This window comes from Rhea americana, unplaced genomic scaffold, assembly GCF_003343005.1.
Source record: "Rhea americana isolate MKP2758 unplaced genomic scaffold, rheAme1 scaffold_102, whole genome shotgun sequence".
In the NCBI taxonomy this organism is placed as follows: Eukaryota; Metazoa; Chordata; class Aves; order Rheiformes; family Rheidae; genus Rhea; species Rhea americana.
In genome coordinates, this window is record NW_028185062.1 from 1,372,999 (window position 1) to 1,389,422 (window position 16,424).

The 16,424-nt window shown below is 47.3% G+C and overlaps 1 protein-coding gene across 1 annotated transcript in view; it reads right to left on the reverse strand.

Moving 5' to 3' along the window:
* Positions 1-14,844, reverse strand: part of CREB3L1 (cAMP responsive element binding protein 3 like 1) — a 43,899-nt gene extending 29,055 nt beyond the window's left edge. The window contains exons 1-2 of the mRNA XM_085305451.1: positions 14,746-14,844; positions 13,178-13,222 (exon numbers count right to left, since the gene is read on the reverse strand). Of these exons, the coding sequence (XP_085161577.1) occupies positions 13,178-13,222; positions 14,746-14,844 (144 nt within the window). The remainder of the gene's footprint in view (positions 1-13,177; positions 13,223-14,745) is intronic.
* Between the last annotated feature and the right edge of the window lie 1,580 nt (positions 14,845-16,424).

A 16,424-nucleotide genomic window follows, 5' to 3' on the forward strand; every position in this document is an offset into this window, starting at 1 on the left:
GCATGGCGGCGGCGGCCCGCGCCTCCTGGCGCTGGGGCAGTGATGGCGCCGCCTCTTCAGCGCGGCCCGGGCCGCCTCTGGGGGCGAGGCTGGCGCCCCCCCCCCGGGTGTCACCCCTCGCGCTGGGCTCTGTGGGGCCGCGGAGCTGGGCGGGGGTGAGGAGGGGGAGGAAGGTTCCAGAAGCCCCGCGGTGGCCGAGGTTGTGGGTCAAGGCTCTCGAGGAGGGGGCTTTTCGTCCCCCTTGCACCACAAGTTTCTGCACCGTGGCTGCCTGAGCAGCAGGGCAAGGCTGGAGAGCCTGGCAGCTCCTCGTGCAGGAGCCTGCTGCAGTCCTGCTGCTGCCTGCAGCCCCCAGTCATGGCCAGCTGGGGCCCTGTGGCTTTGGTTAGGCATTTGCATCCGCGGATGAGCGTTGCCTCACTTTCTTCGCAGAGACCTTGGCCTCCCCGAGGCCCAGGAGTCCGAGGCTTTGAGTCATCGTGCTTGCGTGGGGGTGGGGTGGGAAGGCCGCCCTGCAGCCGGCTCACACAACATATCAACTAACCAGCTGCAAGCCGCCAAAGCGACAAACTCGGCGCCTGAGCGCTGCACCAAGCAAACACRGCCTCTGAGTCCCCTGGCAGCGTTTCCTGGGGACAGTTGGGTCCAAACAGAAGCGTCCCTGGCGCTTCACTGCATCTCCAAAGCGATACAGGTCATCTTGGGCACATTAAAGCTTAGGATATTTGAGACTGTTTCTGCAGTGGAGGGACCAGAAAGCAACTGTCCTGTCCCATACAGGGCACTCCTAAGGGTCACTCGGCCTTGGCTTGGAGGCTCCCAACCGCCTTTCCTCCGTAAATGGATAGGGATAGATAGCCCTCATGAAAACCCTTCTGGGACCTTGTCCTCCTTTCCTGACAGAGGGTGTTAATACAAATCACATACAGCAGGAGCTGTCTCCCCCTTCATCCGCTGGGGAATACATACTCAGGGGAGGGGGGGGGAGAGAGGTCATAGAAATCCAGCTTGGGCTCTGTCCCCTGGGACTCCAACCAGGGCATGGTTCTCCCAGGCTTTGCTGTTTGTTTTTGAAGTGTGTGGCTTTGCTTTTCATAGAATCATAAAGGTTCTGGAGATCATCTAGTCCAACCTCCCTGTTCAAGCAGGGTCACCTACAGCATGTTAGACAGGGTTGCATCCAGGCGGGCCTTGAATATCTCCAGAGAAGGAGACTCCRCAGCCTCTCTGGGCAACCTGGTCCAGTGCTCTGTCACTCTCACAGCTGAGAAGTCCCCCCTCACATTTAGGTGGAACTTCCTGTAGTTCAATTTCCGCTCATTGCCTCTTCTCCTGTCACATGGGACAWCTGAAAAGAGCTTGTCCCTGTCCCTTTGACACCCTCCCTTCAGGTCCTTGTACACATTGATAAGATCCCCCCTCAGTCTTCTCTTCCCCAGGCTGAAGAGGCCCAGCTCTTGCAGCCGTTTCTCATAGGGCAGATGCTCCAGCYCTCTGACCATCTTCATAGCCCTACACTGGACTCTCTCCAGTAGCTCCATGTCTCTCTTGTACTGGGGAGCCCAGAACTGGATGCAGTACTCGAGGCCTCCCCAGGGCTGAGYAGAGGGGCAGGATCACCTCCCTCGACCTGCTGGCAATAGTCTTCCTGATGCACCCCAGGATCCCATTGGCCTTCTTGGCCACAAGGGCACATTGCTGGCTCATGGTCRACTTGCCATCCACCAGCACTCCTAGGTCCTTCTCTGCAGAGCTGCTCTCCAGAAGGTCAGCCCCCAGCTTGTACTGGTGCCTAGGGTTATTTTTTCCTAGGTGCAGGACCCTGCACTTGCCCTTGTTGAACCTCATGAGGTTCCTCTCTGCCCAACTCTCCAGCCTGTCCAGGTCTCTGAATGGCAGCACAGCCCTCAGGTGTATCAGCCATTCCTCCCAGCTTGGTATCATCAGCAAACTTGCTGAGGAGGCACTCTGTCCCCTCATCCAGGTCACTGATGAAGAAGTTGAACAGGATGGGACCCAGTACTGAGCCCTGGGGGACTCCTCTAGCCACAGGCTTCCAACTGGACTCCACACCACTGATGACGATCCTCTGAGCTTTGCCTTTCAGCCAGTTCTCAGTCCACCTCACTGTCCACTYGTCTAACCCACGCTTCCTGAGCTTATCTAGGAGGATGCCATGGGAGACAGTGTCAAAAGCCTTGCTGAAGTCAAGGTAGACAATGTCCACTGCTCTTCCCTCATCCATCCAGCCTGTCATTCCATCATAGAAGGCTATCAGATTGYTTTTGTAAAGTATTTAAGCCTGAAGTTCACTTGGTCAGTGCTGTGCACTTGCTTGCCCTCACGCAGGGATCATGCGGTCTCTGTTGCTGCTACACCAACTGGGCTTGCTACCTGAGTGACACTATCCTTTTTTTATAGTGGATTTGTAATCCACTCTGCCTTGCTGATCCAATACTGGAGCTCAGAGATCCGGGCCCAAAATACACAAAATATTAAAAATAATACTCTGTATCTAGCACCTGGTACTATTTTCCCTTAAATGAGCTGAACTGTAATGTGGCCTYATATATCCCTGTAACTATTATGTGTGTGTGTGTGATCTTGATTCTTTGCCCCTTCATGTTCTTGGCTCTTTCTCACCCCGGGACTTAATGAGTCTCTGAAAGGAGGTAGTCCCAGTCTCTCCAGGAGCTCCACTGACTTACCACTTTTGGTACATACCACTCCCACGATTTGCTGTGACTTCTATGTTAGACACAAAGGTTTTGTATTTTCTCCTCCTCCCCCACAACCCTAGTGGAAAGAAAAGCAGCTGACAGAATGTATGATACTGTTAAAAGCACGCATACAATACAGACCACATCAAAATTTTGTGGCTGCAATCACAGTCATGTAATACCAAACTCGAACTTTTCAAGTCTGCCATTCATTGGGGAAGAATTTGGGAGACACCCAGACACAAGGGGAGTCAAAGGCAGAGATAGTACGTTTTTTAACTTATTTTTCATCCCCAAAGCACAAGAAATGAAAAAAAAGGTATATGGAAAGCTGCAGTCTCCTAGTCCATGAGTGGATTTCTCAGTAGCCCTGAAAGAAGCACTAGAGGCACCTGCTATTACAATCACAGAGAAGACAAGGACAGCAGTATATTAATATCTGGGTTTTGTTTGCTTAGCATAAATAGGGCTGTGAGTAGTGATGATGTGGGAGGGACTGGAAGCAACTTGCTAAGTGAAAGACTGTGGGGCTGGGCAGAGCCCCACAGTGAGAGGAATCAAAGGCAAATGGCATAAGCTGTATGTGGCCATCCATGTGCCCTGGAGCCACAGGTGCRGTGTGCTGAGCGGGTATGTATGTGCGAGGGAGGAGGGTGAACATGCCAGATTCCACCAAGGCAAAAAAGGCTCCATTGGCCTAGGGTGGAAAATAGCTAGAATATGTAGTTTGCCTGTTGCACGAGACCAGCTGAGTCTGTAGAGACAGGAGCATCTCTCCTCCCAGCAGCAGCACCCTGGAGGATAAGAGGAATGCCTCTTCTTTCCAGCTAGCTTTTGCTGCGTGCAAACTCATATGCAATGAACATCCCAAATTTCCTTTGGCTTACAACTTGCTTGCAGCTGACTTGGGCAAAAAAAAAAAAAGAGCAGGACTTACGCCATGCWCAGAAGTGGACACAACCCTCTCAAAATGAAACATTTAGATGAGATATTCTTAACTAATGTTTGGCAGAGGATTTGAGGGCTATGTCTAGGAGTCCATGAAAGGTAAATAAAAAGTTTGGGCTTCAAGACCTTTCTTGAGCTCTGAAATCCATAGACACCTGCCTACTACCAAACAAAGCAGCCTTTACTTCTGAGTCATGGTGGGCCATGTTTRAACGGAAGCATTCTCCACAGAAATTCAGGTACCCCTGGGGCAAGCTCTCCAGCATCTTATCCTCTTCTTTGCCCTTTCCCCAGCCCCAAGACAGCACTGTCCCTGGGCAGAGATTTTGTATGAGCAGTAGCTCTGAGAAAAAGAAGCTRTGTAACCATTACTGCCCTCAGTGAAAGATAGTTCTCTGCCCTCTTGTCAAATTGGGGCTTTACCTCTGTGTTACCTTGGCAGCCCCAGCTGAGTTTGCAAGTGGTTCCCAGACATACCCTAATTTTATGCAGTGAAGGAGTCCCATGCATCTTTCAGCTGCTGTAGCAAGGAGGAGGAGGAGTTAATTGGAACTTTACGTTGTGAGGTATGAAAATATAATCAACCAGCTTGGAGAAGGCACTGTCTTCTGTGTCACCCTGGGGCACCTCCACTCAGGCTTGCCCTTTGCAAAGCCCAGCCGCATGCTCAAAGGCATGGTAGSCAGAATGCAATTGGATTGCAGCAGCCATACACATTTGCATGCAGCACCGCTGTACAACCTAAAGATGCAGCTGAGGCCCAGYCTTGCACATCTAAAGGCAAAATCTGCCTAGAGAAAGTCCACRTGGATTTAATTGTTTGTGGCAGGTCTGACTGGACAATTTAGGCACAAGTTCTGCTTGATGCACAGTGAAAGTCAAAACAGTGAACAAAAGGCTAGAATGCATAAGAAATGGGTTAGGGAGATTACTTTGAGTAAGATTATGCCATGCTATGGGAGGGCTTCATCTAAATTCCTTTCTGATAACAGGACACGGCATAACAGAGATGATGCAGAGAACATCAGCTCCAATGATCAGGGAACTGAGAGGGCTAAGGACACAAGGAAAAATCCATGGTTTAAAAGAGTGCCTGAAGTCAGTGACCTGGGAGCGCCTGTCTGTGCCTCAGTATAGTCTGAGAGGTGAGGGATACACGGTATAACAAAAGGCAGCAGGCAGGGCACATGAAAGAAAATACTGCTTTGCTCTGCATGACTCTGTGTGAAGTATATTGCCATGTTACAGTGAAGCTGAATTCACAAGATCYTGAAAAGACATGAAATAAAACACAAACCTTCATTACAATTAAAAAATAAGAGAGATGCAATTGCACAAGCCAGTTACTAGTCAATGGGATAGAGAAGTTTATTCCATAATGGAAATGAATTGTAATAAACTCCACTCCACTAATTCTTCCACCTTTCTTGGAAGCTTTTGGCCCTGTCCAGTATTGGGTTGGAGCCACCAGAGTAGGCAGATCTCTCCTCTTACACAACCTGTCATCCCCATGTTATTATGAGCTTTTTGTTCTGCACGTTGCTTGAAAAGCAGCCTAAGCAACAATAAGAACGCTGCCCTGGGAGTTGGAAAAACTACTTTGGGAAATAATCAGAGCAGGAGAAAAGATACGTACTATCTTTATGATCAGCTTCATTTGCCTCATTGAAACTATTTCTCTTTAATAGTCAGAGAGCAAAATCACAGATAATGCACATTTTGTCCCCTGGCAGGTCCCAGGAGAGCCATAAAGAAAGCAGGCCTTGAAAAAGGAAGATAGTCATACTCAGTTCAAGTCCAAAAACAAAGGCATGCAGCTAATACCAAACATTACTGGTGGCTTTCATTCCCTCGGACTTTGTGAAGGGCAATTACAGAACAAGTAAGTCTGGACCAGGGTAGAGATGAACTGTGATTCAGGTACGTGAGAGGTTTTCATCTCAAATTCTGCAAGAAGCAAGATCAGAGACTCTCTTCAGTGGCCAGGCTGTGCAGGAGCTGCTGTCAGCTGGGTTATGCAACCATCAGGTTGAGTAGGGTCCTACCAGCTGCTGAACTGTTTAATGGCTCTGGCAAGGTGATACACACAGGCATCACGGCATGGAGGGAGCTCTGTGTGAGCCTGGATGGAGGGGGAGGCAACTGTGTGTGCATATATGTATGTATGTGTGTGTGTATGTGCGTGCGCACGTGTGTGCATGTGTGTGTCCGAGAGAGACATTCCTGCTTCTGGGCATCAGGACTGTTTTCAAAGCAGTTCAGCTTGGAATGCAGATTTCTGACCTCCTGCCAATATCCCAGTGGAAAATCTGTGCCATGAGCAGCAGATAGGAAATTRAACTTAAGCTGCAACTCTGAGGCTATCATTTTCACCTCAGCAATGCAGCTGAAGAAGCTAGTCTCCAGAGAATCTCTTGGGAATGCCACCTGGAAAGGTGGCAAMACCTCTCAGGCTGTTTGTCACTCCTGGAGCAACATGGATTAAGAGGGAGAATGAAGGCTGTGACATTAGTGAGTGTGATATCAAAGCCCTACATTTCCAAAGATACGGATGCAGATCTAATAGTCCATCAGTCACATCAGCCAGAGGATGAAAATAGGTACCAAAGGGGAAAGGCAGCCTGTGTCAAGGCCTTCCCAACATTTTCTTCTCCAGCCATACCCTTACTGAGCAAGGCTTCTCCATGACAAGGCCTTGCAGCTGGGACCTGAGTTCCCTCTTACTGGTGTTTCTAGCTAGTGAAAAGAAATAGAAATCTGAAGGTATCTGGGATCGTTTGCTCAAGGAAAGTCAGAAGCTTCTCCTGGGAAGAAGAGATCCCATATTCCTATGAAGACAGTAAACCTATTATGTTCCCCTGGAAAGCTCCTGCATTTCGGATTGGGCCAAGCATCTGTGCTCTAGCATTGCAGGGGTCTCTGCAGAGAAATCTGTGGATTTCAGACTACATTCTGCTGAGGTCCCCGGGGCTGCAGAAGGAGCTGATGGCTAGCTTCACAGGTTGTAGGGCCAAGGAGTACTGTTCTCATAAATGCAAATATGATTCCTTACATAGCTAAGCATAGGGCTTTATTCATGGCTCCTAAAGGTCTTCATCTGCAATGGAGCCACACAGAAACATCTAGTCTCAGTTTAAAGACTTCAAATAAATCCACCTCTTTCTAAAAAAAACTTTCGTAGAAGCTAAATACACTCACCAAATGTATGAGTCATTTCAAACTGAGTTGTCTAGCTTAAGCTTCCAGACAAAAGGCTTTCTCAGGCTTTTTGCTGTTAAATGAACAGATCCCTACTAACAGAGACCTTCCTCAGAAGAAAAACAAGTCACTTTTTAATCTGTGCAGTAGAGTATGGCATATCCATACTAAGAGGTTGGTTGCAAACAGCAAAAACTGTGCTGGTCTCATTGCAAGCAGGGAGAATTTGGATATCTGTTTAATGATGGCAAGTTGTAGCCATACAAGTCAATGTTAGCAGCAGATTGAAAGATTAAATTATCTTTCTGTATAATTAATTGTTGTATTTTAACATAATCAAAGCATAGGAACTGAGTGATTCCTGTGGGAGAAGAAGTTACAACCCTTCCATGACAGCTAGTGCTGCAAAAAAATAGCAGAGTCTGCTAGAAAATTAAGACCAAATCTACAGTGATTTGGCTTCTGGGCATCCTTTCAGATATAGCCTTATTGAACGGGTATATCCTCCATGACCAGGAGCAATGATAGGCTCTTAATATCAATGGGTTCTTTATGTTCAACAAAAGAATAAAAGGATCAGTGAAATCTGCCCCTGTTGCCCCTTACTTGCAACAAAAAGTGTTTTTTTTTCCTGAGTGTGGAGCTTTGCTTATGCATGAAATTCCTCACAAGTGCCCACTTTGCATCCCAGCACACAAGCAACCAGCTCCTGGTCCTGTGTGGGTACTCCCAGAAGCAGACCCTTGTCATGCAACCCTCTTTACCAAAGTCTCTGCAGCCTGATTCTTCCCTGCTTTGCTCCCCCATTGCCTTCCTCCCTTCTGTAAAAGGGTGCACACATCTGGCTTGTCTTTATTGTGTGATAAATCTCACCCTGCATCTTGGGTTCATTTTCTGAAAGTTTTGAATGGTGTCTTGGAAATGCTCTTGGACAATAGGAGCTCTTTGAACCAAGGCCAGCTGGACAGGGCTCCCCACGTTGCAGCTGACATGCAGGCTTTGACAGTCTTTCTAGGCTCTTTTTCTCTCCTCTTTTCTTTACCGCATTTGAATTGTTCTCAAGTTTTATTTTTGGAGTGGGCAGCACATTTCTGAATCTTTTCATCATTATATTATTATTAATTATGGTTATGATTACTTCTCTTTCTGTTGGCACTGCTGGGTGGATCTCTCCTTCTCTCTCTYAATGTCTTGGGTAAGATTACCTTGGCTGCAACCAACTTAAGCAATGACTCAGAATCCCTGGCCCGCTCCCAGGAGAGATGCAAGAGTTTTGCCAGTCGGTTTATAAAGAGGCCATCGTTTTCTTCAGCTGCTCTCCGGCTCAGCAGAGCTGAGTCGGGTGGAAAAGCTCAGCTGTGTGGTTCCAGTAAGTCCATCCCAGCCCTTGTGGACACGCCAGCCCTGGGGTATTACTGCAAGCAGAGCCCTGCTCCCTCTGGATGCAACCAGAACAACTTCTAATCAAGCAATGGAATTCTCCGCTGAAGAGAATTTTGCTCCCTGGAGGTCACTCTGCTTAACTTCCCTGTCCCCAAGCTCCTGGAGGAAATAAAGCTAAGCAAGGCATGTGGGCAAGATGAAGTATCATGAGGGAATACCATGAATTATTGTCAGACTGTGCCTAATGGCTCCTCATACAGCTACCCACAACTCTTGAGTCAGCGCAGAGAGCAGCATTCTCTGAAGCAGGTCCCTTGTATAACTGTGTTTGAAGTTTACTTGCAGCAGTGGTACACTAGAGAAATCCCATCTTCATCCTCTTGGCACCACAGACCTTTCCAGCCACACAGAATGTTGGAGCTTGTTCTGCCTGAAGTCAAAAGGGGACCTATGGCTCTACTACTTGCTCCTCCACACCTCGAATTTATGTAGTGAATAAGAACACTTTACTCCAGTGTGGTCTTTTTATCTTAAAGACGTTAAAACAGTGTGCAGTTGTGGAGGTGGAATTGTAAACCCTTTCAATTTTGTGGAGTAGGAAGGACTGAGGGAGAAGGAAATGGTTTACCTTGATGGGGCAAGGCCAGTCTCTGACAGACCATGGAGGAAATCCAAGCCTAGCTCCCACCCATGAGACTGCACTGCCTCAAGCAGTGTGGCTATGCCCTCCCTGTGACACTGCACATAGGAAATGGCACTGAGGGATAGAGGTACAGGGACCATAGTCCTCAATCTAGCAAGAGTGAGTGCCTGGCACAGAGGGCAGCTCCAGGCCCCATCCTCACCGAAGTCCCCTTCYGTGTTCCTGGGAAGCCCACCTAATTCACGGGGCAACGAGCAGTGCTGGGCTTCTGTGTGCTGTGATCAGCAACAGAAAGTGACTGAGATCATCTGTTGTTGCTTTTTGCTCACATCTACCAGAGGGAGGAATAGGTCTGAGGCCAAATAAAATTCTCCTTCCTCCCATTCTCCTGCAGGAATAAGCAGACARGGGAAGCCCACAAGAGGCAGGGAACGGACGGCCTGCCAGGCGCTCTCCACAGGCCTGCTCTTGCTGGTGCTGAAGGCTAGCCTATTCTAGAGCACAGCAGCAGCGGTCCAAGCACCAGGCAGAGGTGTCATCCTCTCTCCAGCCCACAGCATAGCGCAAACCACAGTTGGCCCCCTGTGCAGGGCTGCCACTCCCCAGCGGAGAGGCTGGATAGAGCTAGCCTCTACTCCAGCAGGATGGCATTTGCTTCTTCAGCTTGAGGAATGCAAACCGCTTGAGCTGCTCTTGAGGATCAGCCAGGAAAAGTCCACAAATAGCAACAGGAAATCAAAATGCCCGCTCCAGACATGCACCAGATAYGAAGCCATCCAGAGCAAGGAGAAAAAATCAAAAGCTGGACGATGGAGATTACATCATGCTATGGATAAACCTGTGAGCCTGTCCAGCTGGGGCCATGCCAACAGGTCCAGATGGCTCAGGAATGCTAAATGCATAGCTACCTCTCTCTTGTCTTTACTTTTTCTTCCCTCTCTCTTTCCCTATTCTCCATTCCTCTTGGCCTCTTTCCCTCTTCCCTTTCCCTCAGAATAAATAAATAAATTCTCTGGCAATTCTACATAATCTAATTTCATCAAATATCAGAAAGGCAACGGAGACCAGTGGACAGGGCACTGGTTAGGACTCAGGTCTCCAGCTCTTATTCACAGACATCTAGGCTACTGGGTGACTTCACTACATTGTGTTGCTGCTGAGTTTGACATAGCACCGGAAACCTTGATGTCACCTGGGATTTCAACTCTTGGCTACAACAAAGGAGGTTGCCAGGGCAGATCCCCTGGTGCCTGGAGCACACAGGAAAATTAAGAAATGAGCATTGTGCTCCCACTCTGCTGCAGCTTACCCCAGCTGCATACAGCTGCCACGGACTGCTCAGCTATGACTCTAGCGATGGGGGAGGGAGAAAAGAGTTTTGCTCTCGCAGTTTGCAGCCTCTACCTATCACCCTGGTACTAATTAGTAAGAAAAACAGTGTAGCACCCCCTGTTCTGTTCCCAAAGTTGACCAGACCAACRTGTGGTACTCAGCTCTCTACCACTGTGATATAAACAGGGCAAGAAAATATGTGAGAGAAGTAAAGGTGTGTGCTTTGCTGGGTCTGAAAAAGAGCTGCAGGCCATTTGCTCATTATTTAATGCTAATCCAGCTGTTGCACTGCTGCCAATTATATTTGACAAGTCCTAGAGAGCAGAAGATGAATCAGAGAAAGAGAAAACAACCTTTGCATCACTCTTCCAAGTGGACGATAGCAATCCTAACTTCACAGGCCAGACAGACTTACTGTGGGGAAAATAGCTCTCCAAAGAGAAAAGTGCTAAATTATGCACTGAGCAGCAGGAAGGCCTGAAAGGGGCAGACATGGCCTTGATAATGGACTGATAAAGCCACGACATTCTGACACCTTCAGCTTGTTACCTCCTTCTTAGATATAAAGCAGATTAGATATTCTTTGAGCTCCAGGGAACTCAGCATAGCCCTGACTGGAAAGTAGTTTTGGGCAGAAATGTAATGGGGTGCTCTCAGCTACTTGCACCAAAACCCAGGAAGGAGTTAGGTTTTGCAACTGAGCCAGGATCTGGTTGTTCAGTGGAGGATGAGTGCAACCTATTCACTGAATTTATAAAGAACAAATTGTTTGGTTTTCAGTATGACCCAAAGAGGCCAGTCCAGCAACATTGCGGGCCAAGTGCTTTGGTTTAAATCCTGATCCTGACCAACTTAGTCATTCTGACTAACACAACAAGATTGCTCTGGTTAGCTTACAGCATCTGGGGTCAGAATCAGACACAGGAGAGGGGCGAAGGATAGGAGTGACATCAGTTGAGGATGAAGCTGTCAAACTGAAAATGTTGCAAGCGTCATCAATAGCTGCAAAGTAATACAAACAGACTCTGACKCAGGAAGCATAGTAGCTCCTATGAACATTTCCTAGCAAAAACCTATCACAATCTAATATTTCATTAGTCCATTTCCCCTCTTGATTGCACTGCATGACCCAAATGAGAATAAGGATGTGGATTTTTTTATAAACAGCAAGAGCTGCAGTGTAGCAAGTGACATCCTGAAGATCATATTCTAAGTAACTGGCAGAGCTGGGACTAAAACACCATTCTCCTGTCCCTGACAGCCTCACATCCCAGTCACTGCACCACTGTCCATAAGGAAAAAAATAACAAACAAACCCAACATCATTCAATTGGCAATTCAATATTTGTGGCTAAACAGCACCTCATCAACTCCCAGTCTGCCACATTTGCTTGGAAAGAAGAGCCAGATTTCCAACACTCCCTGGGCAAAGAGCTCTCAGCTTGAGAGACTGAAAAGGCTTTGAAAGAAATCTTCCATCAACAGTCTTTACAAATATCATAGCTAGCTCCTTCCTCCCTGAACTGCCTAACTTACAACCCCTCCCCTGGGGCAGCAGTTAGCTCAGCCAAAAGCACCTGCCCAGCTCTTCCCTTCAGTTGTCATGAATTTATGGTGCTCATTTAAAATTAAGATGTTCTGACATGCAGCAATTAACCATCAAGGCTCTGGACCTRGTCTTTCTCTTCTTCCTGCTCACCTTCTACTTCGAGGTACCCCTTTGAGTGAGAAAAGCTCTCCTAGGAGAGGGAGGGCTGTAAATACTGCAAAGGGAGGAGAAGGCTCACAGGGTAGAGCCCCTGGGCTTGAGCCAGCAGAGATGTGTTATTCCTGAGCTGAAACGTTCTCACCTAGACATCCTGGAGGAAAAGCTAGCTGTTCCAGTGACACTGCGGCGGAGGAGCTCAGTATGAGGGAATTCCTTTGGACATCGGTCTGAAAGAGCTCACCTGCAGGAGGAATCCTAACAATCTAACTATGAGTGCCTAGAAAGAATGCTGTAGCCTGTTTCCTCCTGTGTAACAAGCTTGGTAACTGGCCCAAACTGTATTTATCCTCCAGTCTTGGCTGCCAGGTTCCTCCCAAGGGAAACCTGACATTCCTGTTGCACAGAAGGTCCTGACAGACTGCTGAGCTGAACATGTTACTTTGCATCTATTCTAGGAAAACTGATAACTGATTTTTGAACAGGCTTTCCTAACTCAGGTCAGCCAGACCCAACCTAAACAAACATTCTTCCTAGTTAAGACAAAGTAACAGTGTAAAGAAGCCAAAAGCAACTTTGCGAGGTAGTCAAGGGTGAGTTTCCTTTGAAATAGGTTGGACAGTGATCACAACGAATGACTTCATACAGGACATCACATTAGAGCCTTACAGATGGTACTAACTACCCCAGCTATTCCAATACTAGCTTAAATGATGCACTCATTTCAATCAGAATAGCTATCCACATTGTTCCCATCCTGTACAAGGAATTTCTGCAATCTTATAAAGTAAAAAGATAAAATTGAATGTGTTTTTTACAAGGAAGAGAAAGAAAGGAGTGAAAGAGCCTGTGGATTTACAGACTTCATRAGACTGAACAACACATCAAGATCAGTGTCAAGCATCTATTGCAAGAGCAGAGCATCTCCAGATGACTTCAAAGACAGTCAGCCACCTTTAACAGTTTTAAGAAAAAGGAATAAAAGCAGAGATGGCAAAGAAAGAGAAGAGATGGTGGATAAARAAGTCAGAAAGGGATGGGCTAGAGGAGAATGGCTGGAAAGTTCAGGTAAGCTCAAGAGACTACAGGAAAGAAAAAATCTTAAAAGATGTGTCCCTACAGGAGAGGCAAGGCAAAAGTTTGTTTTCTTGAGCAGCCGGGAATAGGTTAGACRGATGTAAACATTGCACAGCAAACACATGGGGAGCAACTGGGTTGAAAGACACAGCCTGCCTTTCAGCATACTACCTGCAGCCTCTGCTCCTCTGGCCTTGCGCTTTGGTTCCTCGCATCCTTTCAGCTATTTCTGCTCTGAGGGCTGATGCAAAACTTGCAGACAGGAACCTAAGAAAACATCTAACAACTCACAATACAAGTTGAGCTTCAAAGACAGGAAAAAGTGAGAAAAGTGCTCCTGCAAGCACCATCCGTCGTATCGCCAGGCTGAAAACACTATCGAGTGCAATTTCAGGATGATTTGGGGTAGAGGTTTCCCRACTGTGTTTAACAGTCAGAAAGTCACGTCCTGCAGCAGGACAGCCACCGTGGCAGTATGGGGGGCAGCAAAGAAGCACTGCCCTGGATCCACCCTCACTATCACTTCTCATCTCCAAGGCAGACATGAAGTCCCAGCAGTTCAAATGAGCAAAGAGGRGAAATACAGTCCACAGCAGAAAATGCAACAGAAGCAAGGGTGTGGGGGATGTGGTTATGCCAGGACAGAGACTGGCTTGGAACTGAGGACCAGCACACTTGGCCCCTCCAACAGATGCCTCTCCTGCAGAGGAACAATGTGGGTACAGSGTGATGATAAGGGAGTAGTGACCATTTCTGACCCCTTAGCACATAACAGGAGTTTTCCTGGGAAGTCTCTCAGTCAAATCCGGCTGAAAGATGGCTCTTAGCTGTTTCTTAGTTGAGTTATAACAATCAACTTTCTCATTAGTGCTCTGCCTGTCCCCCTATATCTTTGCAGCAAGGAGAGTCACCAGTAGGGTTTTGCATCTCATCTGATTTCCTGTGATGGACTCTCTACAACAGGACAAACTAATGAAGGATGCACAGGCTTTAGCAGGTTGACATGTCTCTTTGTTAAAATGTGACAATATAAACCAGTCTTGAGAATCAAATCTCCTTCATATCAAGCACAATCCTAAACATGTCTCTGAGAAGAGAACTTGCCATGAGGCTGTCATGGAGACACTATCAGAGGCTACCAGAAAGTGATGTATTTTTGTTCACTTCCTTTACATTACACAGATTCTTTAAATAGTGAATAAAATAATATGCTAAATGCTAACTAAATGCTACAGTCTTAAAACTTATGGGGGTGTGCTGAGCACAAATGGGGGGAGTCAGACTCTTTTCAGTGGTGTCCAGTGATAGGACAAGAGGCAATGGACACAAACTGAAACACAGGAAGTTCCGTCCGAACTTAAGGAAAAACTTCTTTACTGTGAAGGTAACAGAGCACTGGAACAAGTTGCCCAGAGAGGTTATGGAGTCTCCATCCTTGGAGATATTCAAAAGCTGTCTTGATATGGTCCTCGGTGATGTGCTGTAGGTGACYCAGCTTGAGCAAGGGGGGTAGACTAGATGATGTCCAGAAGTCCTTTCCAACCTTAACCTCTGGGATTATATGAGCCCTAGACCAGATGATTCTCAGAGGAAACACAGGAGCATGATGTATTTTGAATAGTGAGACTCCATCTTTAGCTATGAAATCTCTCTCTGTAGAATTTCCCTTAAAGGCTCTGCATCAGAAAAAAGTCTCTTCTTTCCTTCTTTGTGACTACAAGTAAATTCAGCCTCTCTACCAGAGACAGCTCCATTGCAGTCTTCAACAGGACCAGCACAGTGCCGGATGGGCTCCTGGGCAGCATGATGCACTTTGCATTGATGAACCCAACACTCATGGCATGGCATTAAGAATTCACAAGCCACTGAAGCATTTCCCAATGTCCTGATGCTCCTCAGGACTTGAAACTTTCTAACAAACAGCTAACAGGTGACCAGAACACTGCTAAAATCTCTGAAGATATTCAAGTTACCTGATGAAGGCAAAATGCTGGTTGTGTATTTTCCTACCCCAAAATATTCTTCCTAGCCTGCTCATTGTATCTCTGGAAAATGGGTGCATGGTATGGCAGGATGCACTGCCCCAGCACTCAGCACCTCAGCCAGACTGAGATGCCTCCTGCCACCCTGCGGGGGGCTCACAGTCCACCAGGCTGGCTGTGTCCTCTCTTGCTGTACATGCATGCTCCTGTGTGAGAATGGTGGGCAGGGAGGATTACTTCACTAAAAAATTGAATATAGCACCCCTCTTGGCACAACCATTGCCAAGAGAAGTTCCYTGGTTGTCCCAATCTGATAGGCCATGCTTGAGGCACTCAGTGCTGGTACCAGGAGGAGATCCAATGGGCTAGTAGATAACCTCAGAGGTTTTCCACAGCCTGGTCCACACAGATTAGACCCTCAAGTTTCCTCATCCCTGAAAGCAGTTGTGGCAGCRAAAGATTGCCACATGCCAGAGGGGATGGTGACTGCCTGGCAGACACGGCTGGAGCCATACACATCTCCAGCATCTCCCAGCTGGTGCTGCTGACACCCCTGGGGGGAGTGGACGGTATGCACAGATGTGCTTCCCCCCTGCCAAATGTTCCTTTGTTTATTCTGCAAGCTTTTCACCAAAGTCCTTCCTGCTTCTCCCTACTAAGATGATTGTTTAACCCTTTTTTGGACATATGCCTTGCTGTGCTCCTGCTCTGAACTGTAATCTCTCACTTAGCTTGAGTCTAWCAGTGCAACTAAGGAGTTCTTCAGCTTTGGCCGAGATGAGCGTTTTGGGCAGCAGATCCCCAGCATGTACTGGCAGCTGTCCAACAGGTGAACATTTTTATTCAGGTAGAGTATTCCAGATGTTTCTCAGATTCTTTCTGGATAGAGGGATGATCCCACAAATGATCCCCAGTTGCTGTGGAGGGAGTATTTGCCTAGAGGCTTCCAAAGGAAGTTCACATCTCTCTTCATTACCAAAATGGAAATACATTTCCTGATGGAGACACTGTAGTGATGATGATGTAGGCTCAGAGCCACACAAACTGCTGTGTTCAACTGTGTTGGTTTTCATTCTGCTTCTTGGACCTCTGCAGATAGAAGTCCAGCTACGAGATGACTAGAGACAACTTGGAGATGAGGTGGAGGAACTATAAGATAGATCCAAAGAGACTTGTGAAATACAGAAAATCTGCAAACTATTATTTTAGGATTTGTTTTCTTCAGGCCAGGTCTGATAGCCATGCCAGTTCTCCCTGTATCTGTAGTCCAGATCCCACAGGAATCTCTGACTGGCAAGTTCTAAGCAAAATTTAAAGATAAAAGTCTTGCCTCACCCAGTACTTGGCTGACTAGTCAGTGATGTCTCACTGACCAAACTTTACTATGTGCAGGGAATAAAAGTCCTGCATGTGTCCCAATGCAGGACTACCCTCAA